A 13,141-nucleotide genomic window follows, 5' to 3' on the forward strand; every position below is an offset into this window, starting at 1 on the left:
GTTTTTGGTGCCGCCTCTGGCCGCTGTTGACAGTGCATTTTGTGGTAGGGAAAGACGTCAATTGGGAGCAGTTAATGTCGGTGCGCACGTGTTCTTTCTCTTTGTGATATCTGGCTCACAAATGTCTGTGAGTTGTGTTTTCTCCGTTGGAATGTTGTCATTTATGCTAATATGGCCAAAATTAGTCGTTTGTTGGTCCCAACTTGTGACTATAGCTAACATGCTAGCTAATGTTAGTTTTTATCTTCAGCATGTTATATAGTGTCTGTCGCCTTGTATGTGTTTAGCTTGTTAGCATTTTTATTTGAGCTAGGTATTTCCTTTTGGTAAATGTTAGCATATGCAAATGTTTTGTATTGATAATCATACTCGTTTGCATGTAATTAACAGTTTGTATTGAAAGGAATATCGTGTAATTCAGTTATATGATTGATTTAATCTACGCAATTTGTTCACAGTCTGTCTACCTAGATGGAAGACATTGTAACATCTCGGAATGACATTTTATTTTACATGAAATTGTGAAAGTATCCATGACTATTAAATAACGCAATCAATTCAACCAGTTAAATATACAGTATTTTTTAAAATGTAATAATTTTGAAATTTGTCAAAATGTGTTTTATGTCAAATGTTCGCTGATGAGGATATGAAGCCAGCAAAACTAAGGTGGCATTCTATTTTATGATGCTGTTTTTGACTAAATAATTGGCAGCAACTTTTTTGGCGGGAATTGACCCAGTTTGTTATAAAGAGGAATGCAATTTGCCATTTTAATTTTCTAAACTTCAGTATAGCTGAAAAGCAACAAATATACTTGTCAAATTGAATATGTTGCTGAATAAAGGGGGCACTTATGTTTGGCTTAAATAATTTTGCTTTGTTTTGTTCCTGTTGATGCAATTTTGTTTAGACTAAATTTATATGGTTAATATAGGCTGCAGAGTTTTTGGCTAGTGGTGTGCTTTGAGATTTTTCCAAAGGAGAAAAAAAGTGTGCCTTAGTTCGAAAAAAGGTTAAAAAGTACTACCTTAACGCAGTGCTTCTCAGTTATAATCTACAAAGCCCCCACCTAGGAAAGAGAAAACCTTTGCGACTCCCCATTCGCCACACCTAATATAAATAAAATTATTATCTATAAAAATTGTATGTTGAGTACATTTCTACTACTTATTACAGCGTTTGTACAGGCTTCAGATTAGTCTAGAACTGAAAAAAAGTGCATCAAAATGCCAGAAAAAAAAAGAGGGGGGGCCTGCCCCACTATTTGAGAAGGACTGCCTTAAGGCAACAATAGACTGTTTTAACTTCATAGCAAATGTGACCAAAGCCAGAAAAAAAATGGCTTGTGGGTACACTCAACAAATAGTTGAGACCTGTTCTACCTCTGTGAGTGTTGCAGTGAAGATTAAACCGAAGTAGCTCCTGTACGCAAAAAAAAAAAAAAAACTCAGCAAGACTGAGAAGGGTGGGAGGGAAAGTCCTTTGCTATTTCACAGTTGATAAGCACTGAGAGAGTGTAGAGGGAAAGTGTGAATGTGGCCGAATCCTCAATGCGTCAGGACTGCAACATCAGTCACGACACGAGCGCCGCATGCAGGAAATTACGCCACGGCTGTTCTGGTTCAGTCATCCCCCGTCCGCCCCACCACCCTCCTTCAATCGGGACCTATATGACACATTCTGTAGGTCGACGTGTGAGGAATTAGTGTTTTATTGCTCAGACGACAAAGAGCTTCCAAGAAATGTGGCTCCACACAGCATTCAGTCAATTTTCTATAGACAGAAAACGGATGGAGTTGTAATTGCACGGGCTGTGTCAAATGAGCCACTAAAACACTCTTATGGGCAATCATTGACGGTGTCCTGCAGGGGTTGGCATCCTCATAATTGGGCGAGGAAATCACTTTGGATGTGGATGACCTCTTTCTGGGGTGGGGTTGACATTCACGTCTAACGACGTCTGCAACCGCAACTCGTGACGTCACAATATTTGGATGTTTTCGAAAGAAAAAAAAAAAAACAATGTTTGATTTCAGTTCATCGCAGACATTTGTAAACGTCTGTGGATTTGGATTAAAGGAATGACGGGAAACAATTTATGCGGTCTAAATAGATGTAAATCAAAATGGTGTAATTACACAACAGTTAGCAGGTCAGGGCACTCTTTTCGTCTAATATTAATAAGCACTTGGCTCATAATGGGCCCTCTTCCGTGAGATGTTTAACCTGGCTGCTCATCCTGGCGAAATGAAGAATGTGCTAATTATGTGTCCGTATCATTGACTGAAATATAATTGAGGTTTAAAAGGCATCACATTTTCAGTTCAGAAGACTTTTCTTATGATTTAAATATCTGTCAAGGCAGGATTGACACTGTTGGTCGAAATGGTCATTTCTGATTTATTTAATAATAAAAAAAGAGAAAAAGAACAAATGGGAGATGCCCATATTGCACCAGATTCCACCATCAACAACACTGGAAAGTGAAAATACATAATAAAACAATAATACGAAACATTATTAAAAAACATAAATATTACTGATAAAACAACATAATGAAGCTTAAAGACCCCACCCCATCCATTGAGTTATATGTCCGCAACTCTAATAGCCACCATCCACAATCATTTTGCTTATTTAATGATTGACAAGCAGTTGTTTTATTTGTGTTATTTGACAATATCATATCTGTGTGTATAAACTGCATTGGTAGATATCCAATAATGTAATGAGTGTCAACGCAAACATGAGTAAACTCAGCCGTTACCTGGAGATTCTGGAGAAGATAAAGCTAAAACGTGAGAGAAATTATCATGATGCGATGCAATGAAATTCTCTGTGTATGATTAAAAAGTTCAGCTTTAGTCCAATTTGGCTTCCTTTAGAAGCTTCACCATGTAAGGTCCTTCCAACTCATAGCCCATCTTTCTGTAGTAGTTTCTTGTTCCTACACCTGGAAAAGAAAAGAAACACAATTTAAACTTGTGGTCATTGGTGTTGTGTGAGGCAAGGTTCACACTGCAGGGCTTAAAGTTCAATTTCAATTTTTCTTGTCTTGACTTTTTTTGTGAGGTCGTTCTCGTTTCCAAATAAATGCAACGTGTATGTGACCCGTGTTTGAACGCTAGTCGGATGAATGTGATGTCGTGGTTCAGACTGAAGTCGCATGTCAAAGGATTGGATACGTATCGGATTTAGTACCACATTCCCAAAAAAACATTTCACATAAAAACACACTCAAAAAATCGGATCTGTGTTGTTCATATTGCGGTCAAATGATCAGATACAGGTTGAACGGAGGAAAAACAATTGGATCCTTGTTGGATATAGTCCCACAAGTGGCCTCCGTCACATTAAAAAAAAAAGGATCTGTGCATCACAATGCTGTCAAAAGATCAGATATGGGCAAAAAAAAAAAAAAATGCGACCAGATGTCGGCCAAAACAATATCGTTATAACGTCTAATTCTCACCTGAAATGACCGCCAATTTGTAGGAGCCATGCTCATCTGTGGCAATTCTCTCCGCTTCCTCCATCAACATCATACCGAATCCCTGATGAAGCAAGATAAACAAAGTCATTTAAAGTATGCATTAAATGTTGCACGACTTGCGTACCTGATGCTGGAACTTGTTGGGGTCCCGGCTACTGACGGGGACCACGCTGCCATACACGTGAAGCTCACGGACGATGGACACGCCCCCTTTTAGCTCCGGTCGGAACGACTGCGGGGAGCAGCGGCGCAGGCGCAGCAGTCCTATCAGAATGTCCTGCTCAGGATCCTCATAGGAGAGGAAGGTCTCCCAGCCACCGTTGGCCACGTAGTCCCTCCGCACAAGCTCCACCTGACCCCCCCCCCATCAGATAACTTTGTATGATTCTTTGACATTGATCTGACCCCCCCATCAGATAACTTTGTATGATTCTTTGACAGTGATCATCTCCGGGATGCTTTCACCTACCTGGTAGGGTCGAACTTTGTGGTGGATCTCTTGAATGCCCACTTCTCTGGTCCTGACATCTCGGCACTGTTCACAGGTGGAAAATGTAACTTGAGTGAGAAAGTGTTTCTTCTACATTTGACCCGCTGCTCCTAAATCATCTATGTCACTGCTAGGGCTGAGCGATAGATCATTTTGGGACCAAAACTGCGACTTCAGCTAACATCTTTCGGGATCCTCAAAGGGTTAGAGTTTTTTATTTTTTTTTTAAAGGTTTTATTCTAAGTCACACATAACCAGCTATGAACTTGTTAAAAAAAACAAAACAAAACGTATTTCCCCAAATATAAGAAGCACCTGTGTATAAGACGCACCCTTATTTTGGGGGTCAAATTCTGGTATTTTCTATGCAACGGTGTATAAGACGCACCAACACTTTAGCAACAATGTAAAGACTATAGGAAGTTGAATAAATCTCATCTTTCTAAACTTCATAATTTCCTTTGTTCATATTCATTAAGATGAGTGTCTTTCAGATTTCCCACATTGTGAGCAGTCAGTGAACGCCTCGCCAGTTTAATGTTGAATGCGCTCAAAGCTGATGTTTTGTCTTCTCCTTGTGATGCAGTTCGAGCTCATTTTACCATAAATACCCCACGTTTCTCAGCATCCGTGTTTCCCCAAGTTTATGATTGTGTTTATATGCCAAAAGACCGCAATTAATAAATGAGTTAAATGTAATACCTTTCCGTGTTCTATAACCAGTGCACTCTTAATTGAATCAGCTGGAGACACTGTTAAATTTACATGATCTTCTCGGTTTTAGTATTATCCCTGTTTGTTAACAAGGATGGACTCAGATGTTGGTTCAGTCTGCCTGCGTCTTTTGTTGAAAATGATGCCCCAACAGCATCAGCTAACATGAGCTGCAGTTAGCTGCAACATGCACTCGATGCTAACAGCCAACTGACGACCCCCCCCTCTATTACGGTAATTATTGTAAGTCTAAACTCAGCATATATGGCTGACGGATGAATCTTCCTCGAATGGTGTCTCAAAAAAAAAAAAAAATCAACATATTAAGTACCGTTAATAGGACATTCATACTTTTGGTCTTAATTTTTGGGAAAAAAAGTGTGTCTTATATTTGGGGAATTATGGTAATTTACTAACAAGTACAACTTTCCACTTTCCACTGGCAAAAGAGTGGTTGCTAAGCATGCTAATCGCTAATGTGAAATGCAGAATTATGAAATAACCAAAATAAGCACTCCGGTGTACAGCAGACTTTCCACAGAAGTCTGGCCAGGACTGCGCTCAGGCAGAGCCAACAGCTTTCAACAGCAAATTTGCAACACAATTAATATGTATATCTGGTCATCAAATAAATAATTTAGCACAAGCACTAACAGTAGACTTAACATCAGCCATGGCGAAGAGCTTGTGGTCAGAAGTAAAAATAAATAAATAAATAAATAAATAAATACATAAATAAATAAATAAATATTAAGCAATGAGCAACAGAGTACAGAGTTTTGAGATTTCCGTAATATTAGTCTCAAAATATCAAATATTTTGATCAATTTGAATCAATTAGCTTCTACAGCTGGGGATCGGATCGCCAGTATATCCATCATATATCCTGAAATCCAGTCTATTTATTTCTATCCTCTGCAGTGGACAGTTGTGGTGGTCTTTATGATTGGAGTCGTTTGAGTTACCGAATAAGTCAATGGGTGATCAGAAGAAGACATGCCGGCCTTTTCAACAATGTGGTATGTGTTTGGGTGAGATGCAATTAACTTTTCTGTCTTGCTGAGACAAAATGGACACAAAGAAATAGGTTTGGTCTCAGTAAGGTAGTGACTGATTCACACAAAATTGATGACAAAATCCCAACGGGACTTTCAGTTGCTGCCGATGAGACTTCTGGTTGCTGACTCAGTTAGATGGAAAGCAGTATATTTCCTGTTTGCATGTGGGTTTGCTGTGTTGCATGGAAGTTAATAGAAAAGTAATAGCAAAGTTGGTTGATGGATGGATGTTGAAGGTTTCCAGCAGGATCTAGGGAGTCTGATGGTGCAGGTGTTTTCAAATGGAATGAACTCAGGGGAGGCACTTCACTTCTATTCTATGCTCCATTGGTTCTGATCTATTCTCGGCAGGTTTATAAATCTGTCCCCTTCTCCTACCACAGCAGCTCAGGCAAATTCCGCAGTTAGCATCAATTTGATCTATGCTCTGAGGTCTTTGGTGATTCCGGTGAGTGTTTAGACTCCTTTTTTTAGCCTTTTAAGTTTAATAGGGGCGTCTCACCTCGGTGCCCATATCCTTCATCCTGGCTAGTGCCAACTCTCGCAGGTTTCCGTGCTCCACTCCAGAACTCACCAATGGCATTGGGATGTCCCTACAGGGTGGAGGACAGAGCAAATTATTTGGGGAAAGCAAGGTGCAAAAAATGCAATAACTTATCAGACATGGGTACAAAATAAGACTAAATAAAGTAACAGAAATATTAGAATGCCTCTCAACACAACTTTATGTACATACCACTTAGAAAAATGACTATAGCATTAACATAATGTTAAATAAATAGCTCTCTAGCAATGTCAATCAAGCGTATTAAAATAGATTTGTTTCATATAGTTCTTGGTTTGGATTCAATTTTTAATCTTAATGATTATACAGACACAAACACACACACACACGTGATGCATTTTCACAAAAGTAAGGTTTATTTCTTCGAAAATAAAAAGTGAGATATTGATATGTTCCAATTCTGCACCTTATTCCCTTTAAAATGATATGTAATTCACAGGGGCAGCTAGATAACTGACAAAGATAAAGCAATTTGAATGTTGCCAAGTTGAAATTCCTAGTTTTGACGAAAATGTGTTTAATGGTTTAGCACATTCATCTTTCATTGGTGCTCTTTGTTTTCTAATCCCTTATTTTCATACACTTTGATTACAATCTTTTGGCTGTTGTGAAATGAAAGTCAAACCTTAGGTGGGTTGTTTTTTTAGAAATCCAGAAATGGACATCTCTCTTGAAAATTCATATTTTCATCAATATCTCAAAACAAACCTTCGTGACATGAGTCTTTATGTGAAAGCGCATCACATATAGTTTTTTTTTTTTAACTGTCAAATATTTTTCTAAGCCTTTCAGCCAAATACACTCAAAGCACCAAAAAAGCACCAGAACATTTTTTATACAGAACAGAACAAAAACAAAAACTTAAAATAGAGTGCTGTTACATCACTTGATCATCACTTCATCACTTGATTAAATGTTGGAGCTCCATTGTACTGTACAGTGATCACTCCGAACTATTTGGAAATGAAAAAAAATAAGGCAAATAAAGACTGTAAATAAAAAATATCTAAGTTCCCTTCTTTGGTATCAAATTAAAGATATGCTTTCAAAAATAACTTCACTGTTAGCTTTTTCAGTTGATTGACAAATTGGGTTTGCTGGGTCGTCTGTTTTTTTAAGATAATTAAAAGATTTTAAGAAAAAGAAATTGAATATCTTACAGAATATAAAATTATATTTCTGAAGTATTTACACAGTTCTATAAAACCTATTCATAAAGTTTGCCTAAATGCCAATTAATAAATCTATTATAAAATCTCACCGACCCCATGGCGTACCTTTTTGTACCTTCAGGAGGCATACTTCTCCCCATTTGAAAGCCACTGACATGGAGTATATTATAAAATACAGTATACATACGGTATATGCTAAACATACGTAAAGCTTTACAGAATGATAGATCAAACTTGAAGCACTTACCTCTGTACACGATAAACCCGTGTCCAGGGAGGCACCAGCGCCAAGATTCGGGCCACCAGGTCAACCAGAGTGCTGGGTGTGTAACTTTTGTAGCGGCCCGTCTTCCACAGCTCATACAGGCCTGTGCCACGGATTACCAGAGTCGGGTACAGCTTTAAACCATCGGGCCTGAAAGCTGGATTCTCAAAAAACTCCTGCAAAAGACAGGTAATTGTTGGAGTTTGTCAATACTTATTGTTGATTAACGGTTTGTTGCACCAACTGAAAGGGCTCCATAGCTGTAACCAGTGCGGATGGTATGAGACACAAATCAAATGGGATGTCTTATGAGATTGAGTCCACGAAAGCGAGACAAGATTTTGGCAATAGTTCTAATATTAAATCATGCCCATCATTCTTCTTATTGTGGCTGACTGCAAAAAAAATTAACAACATAGCGTGCAGATGTAAAGACATGTTAAGAGGACAGGCTCATTTTTTAGCTGCAGCTGAGTGGAGTTTGCATGTTCTCCCAGAGCCCACGTGGGTTCTCTGCGGGCACTACGGCTTCCTCCCACATTCCAAAAACATGCATAGCAGATGTATTGGACATGAATAGTCCTTAGGTGTGATTGGGTGTGTGAATGGTTGTTCATTTGGTGTGCCCTGCAATTGGCTGGCAATCAGTCCAGGGCGTTCCCCCTTTATTGCCCATTGCCAGCTGGGATAGGCACCAGCAAGCCGTCAGCCGTTGTGAGGATAAACACTACAGAAAACGGATAGATGGGAGGGTATTCAAAAACAATAAAAGATACATCTTAAATTATTTGGTGAAAAACAATCATTAACACAAGACCAAATAAGACATTTGAGTTGACACTTGAGATTTTGGATAATCAATATTTATATTTTTAAATCTTAAATTTAAACTGTGCGATTCTTACGTCTTATTTTTTCTCAGTGAGACAAGTCAGGTCATACCCCTCTATAAATCTGCTTTGAAAAGTAATCTGAGTCCTCTCGGGGGTACTCAAGCGCTGTTAGACGCTACGCTAGACGCTGGCAACAGGCGCTGTACTAAAAAGCCAAAAAAAAAAAAAAACATCTTGCGCTCTGCAGATACAAGAAATCTCATTTCTCTCCATTCCTAGTAATCAGCAATGGCACTGTTGAAGTTCAATAAGGTTTAGATCTGTGTGGTTCTGAAAAGTCTGATATTTTGTCCAGAGCTGTTTGTGGTTATTTCTAAGGTGTGTTTTGGTTCTTTATCCTGTTGAAGGATGACTCACCAACATAGAGCTTCAGTTCTCTCTCATCTGTCCAAGGACATGATTCTCAATCTTTTTTTTGGCAAGTTTCAATCTTGCAGTAACAAAATTTGGCCCAAGAGTAGTACTATTCTCTCACTGTGTACCACTACATCCATAATTCATCACAAATATTTCCAAATACCTTTCAACCACAAGTTGAACGCAGAGGACATCACAAGTCTCACTCACTCATAAGGCCACTAACCTTACCTGCCTACCAACAGCAAAAATCCCCCGCATTCTGCTATAGGTTTTAATGTATAGCCATAAAATTGGCACCATTAATCCAGGCTTCACTGCATTGTCCCACAGGGGTATAAAGTTTTCTGAATTGGAATTACTTGACTACAAAAAAGGCTATTTTAAGAGGCGATTTTCATTACTCATACAGTTCTTGTAAAACGTGCATCTTCTATTTTACATCAAAGAGTAAAGATGTAAAGACGTCTTAAGACTATTTTATGTGGGTGTTACATTTGTGTTGATGCATGTGTCATAAACAGAATCGTGTCATTTAGTGTAAGAGCAACGGTTTTAGAAAAAAATAAAATATTTGTCACAATATACATTAGAATTCAAACCTTGCTAATTGTAACAACCCCGCACTGCAAAAATGTTAAGTGTTAGGTTTAGTTTTCAAATAAGTGCCTCAGGAGTCAATTTAGTATTTGACAAAAAAAAAAAAAAGAAAAAAAAAAAAAAATATATATATATATATATATATATATATATATATATATATATATATATATATATATATATATATATATATATATATATATATATAAAAAATATAAAAATATGTATCAGGAAAACTAAGCCTTAGAGTTAGATAAACGCATTTGTGTTTGAAACATTGTCATGCCTGTCATCATTATATCCAAGACAGAACAGTAAGAATTAAACGATTAACAGGTGTTTGCAGTTCAAATACCGACACTTTTTGCCATCTTCTTTTAACTGTAAAAGTATGGAAGTGATAGGAGAGCATTATTTAAATAATGTAACTTGTGTGTGGAAAAAAACTCCACTTCGGCCTCATTGTATAACTAATTTGACTTCTCAGAATCCACTAAACCCGAGGAAGAACAAACAATCTGGACCGGAAGCATCAATCATTTGATGTGCACTTGGAAGCACACTTACAGTCAGTCAAATAAAATATCTGAAATATTCATGTCTTTAGTGGTGGGACCGGTTTTAAAATGACAAACTCCCCCTTTAGCAATGAGTACATTCTTATTCTTTAACTTTTGTGATTTAGCACTCACAAAAAAACGAACAGCCTCATGGAGTGGAAAGAGAAGTAGAAAGTAAGCACATAAGAATGCTGCAGTACACCAGAACATGTAAAATAAGCAAATTTCCATTCAAAGTGACAAAACTCCAACTCCCAATTATTAAGGTAGGATAGAAGGTGGAGGAAGAAACTTGTACTGTATTTAAACTGAGATGAATGAGGTTCATGTCCAATTAGGATGACTTTTACATAGTGGTGGGGAAATTTCAGATTCTAATTAGTTATTACTGTATTGAACAAGTTTAGTAAAATACAATTTTCATGCATTTCCATTAGCTTAATAAAATAAGGAAATGAATTCACCCCTTGTTTTTTAAAATACTGTATGAAGGGCAACTGAATGCTTACTAAAAGGAAAAAAAAAACCTTGTGGAAAAAAAAGTACATCAGCAGTGCTCTCGTTTGCCTGCGTCCCTGCGTCCCAGGCGCATAATTTTTGATGGAGGCATATATCAAAGTAATCATCGTCCATCTACACTTTTATTTAGTAAAACATGTGTGTTTTGTTCTTGTGAAAGTCAATCGAAAAAAACAACAACATAGCTTTGTTTACATCGAATGCTGCTCACGCAGTAAAGATGATCAAGTACATGAGAACTAGATCGTTGTCACGACGTTGCTGCTAGGAGTTGGGTTATTATAAAAGCGTGCCAATGTTGTTTGTTTCATACATTACTTAATACCCCATGTTTTATTTTGAGTCATTGACTGGCTTTCTTTACAACCAGCCACCTCACCAGAGAGACTTCACTGGGGCACATATGAGACTATATCAAAAAAGGTTAATTCACATGTCCAGAAAAGTGTGCAGATATTACAAAAGTAAAAAAAATGGTCAATGTATAATGTTCCTGACACTAACATTATGTCCAGTCATCAATTGTGTAAAGTATAAAGCGTGGATGTCAAAAGAAAAGAGGCCTACAAGACAGCTCTGACTTATTCAATAAAACCAAACAGATGAAGCAATCTGAATCAGTGCAGTAAATCAATACAATTTTTTTGTCATTTTTACATTTTTCCTGTCCTCTGCTGACTGTCACAATCCTCACTGTGGACGTTTGAAAAGAATCTTGAGAATGAATTGTCATCACTACTCCCACATTGGTGAGCATTAAACCTAATAGGGGTAGGAATGAAACCGGAAAGCAATAATAATATATTGTATCCTACCTATAAAGGTGTCTGAAGATTATTTTTGTGGCTTTTAACTTACAACAATATTATTTAGTACTCATATCATAGCTCTTGGTGTTTAAAGAGAGGAACCCTGTTAAGGACGTCCCTTCCTGGACAGAGAGCATCTGTAAACGAGAGATAAGTGAGAGAGGATCGCAGGCTAGAGGGGAATTGTAATCGAATTTCACTATCAGGACAACCGTGGGAGACGCAAGGAGGATGCAGAGTTGTGCTACAGACGTTTTTTGCCTGCAGTGACTGTCATACGGTCTGACGGCTGCCTCTATAAGATCCCATTATAAACAAATTGAATATGTTTGATTATTATTACAAGACAAACATTATGTCTAGCCTTCCTCGGGCGCAGATCTACTGGAGCTGTTCCAGTGCGGCTGGCTAGATTCAATTTTCAAGGCGGCTCTATTGATTCGAAATTTTGCCACTGAAATCTCCCCTAATGTTTGCATCATGCCAAAAGCATTTGATTTGTTTTTGCCAATTAGATGATAAAAATAAATGAGTTATCAAGGCGACAACATCACAGTATAATAGTAAACCCTGCTTGCCTGGCTTGGCATCACGAGGATTCTGATTAGATTGATGTGGTAAAATCCTCACGAAAAAAAAAATCTTGAGTTCCTAGGGTCATCAGTCTTAAAAGATTAAATGAAAACATAAATATAAACCTCCAACAATTACGTAAAGGATCCACATCATTATATTTTTACACAAATAAATCACATTTGGCACATTGGCAATTTAATTTCTTACTAAATATGTGTTTTATGGTATTGACATTTCTAACCAGGAAGTAAAACACTTTGTTGGCGGGACATGTTTCTCAGTGTGGCTTCACGCCCCTTTATGATGCCATCCAGCCATCATCTTGAAAGCTTCAAGCTCCAAGGGTCGTGGAGTGAATGAAGGAGCAAAAACAGTTTTACTGACATTAATTTGCAAAAGAGTTTCTATAGATCACACTCACTGACACACGTTACTTGTATTAAATCGGTCCTTTTGGCAACCCAATATTCATCATTGGTGCTGGGTGATAATATCAATATATCGATATACAGTGATCCCCCCCCTTTTTGTGGTTAATGGGAACCGGAACCCCCCCCACGATACGTAAAACTCGCAAAGTAGCCATCCCCAAATTTGGGAATTTTTAAAAATGTGGTCTTCATATTATACATATTTTAAACAAATATTACTGCAATACACACATTTACTTAAATCTTAAATTATTAAACCTCATATAATAATTGAAGTTACCCCTTTGTATCCTTTGGGGAAAAAAAAAAACAGCTATACGTACACGCGTTGTGACGGTTTCCTGCATGCCAGACAGACGACGTAACTGTATATGCACTTGCCAAGGGCATTGAATTACTGCAGTACATTCATTTACTTAAATTTTAAATTATTAACCCTTCTATAGTACCGTATTTTCCGCACTATAAAGCGCACTGGATTATAAGGCGTTCCCTCAATTAATGACATATTTTCAAACTTTTTCAATCACAATATAGTAATACTCAAAGTAACAACATTAATAACTGAAATAATAACTCTAAACTCTCAATAGCATAATAACTCAATGTCAATATGACCAACCTTGTTCAACTGTA

At 37.5% G+C, this 13,141-nt stretch overlaps 1 protein-coding gene across 1 annotated transcript in view; it reads right to left on the reverse strand.

The window, feature by feature from the left end:
* Positions 1 to 2,383: 2,383 nt before the first annotated feature.
* elp3 (elongator acetyltransferase complex subunit 3) overlaps positions 2,384 to 13,141 on the reverse strand; it is a 30,830-nt gene continuing 20,072 nt past the window's right edge. The window contains exons 10-15 of the mRNA XM_088403090.1: positions 7,743 to 7,936; positions 6,261 to 6,351; positions 3,966 to 4,031; positions 3,621 to 3,848; positions 3,476 to 3,557; positions 2,384 to 2,956 (exon numbers count right to left, since the gene is read on the reverse strand). Coding sequence (XP_088259216.1) covers positions 2,865 to 2,956; positions 3,476 to 3,557; positions 3,621 to 3,848; positions 3,966 to 4,031; positions 6,261 to 6,351; positions 7,743 to 7,936 — 753 coding nt within the window. The 3' untranslated portion in view covers positions 2,384 to 2,864. The remainder of the gene's footprint in view (positions 2,957 to 3,475; positions 3,558 to 3,620; positions 3,849 to 3,965; positions 4,032 to 6,260; positions 6,352 to 7,742; positions 7,937 to 13,141) is intronic.

The sequence above is a fragment of the Hippichthys cyanospilos genome, chromosome 20, assembly GCF_059441005.1.
Source record: "Hippichthys cyanospilos isolate Australia breed blue-spotted pipefish chromosome 20, RoL_Hcya_1.0, whole genome shotgun sequence".
Classification (NCBI taxonomy): Eukaryota; Metazoa; Chordata; class Actinopteri; order Syngnathiformes; family Syngnathidae; genus Hippichthys; species Hippichthys cyanospilos.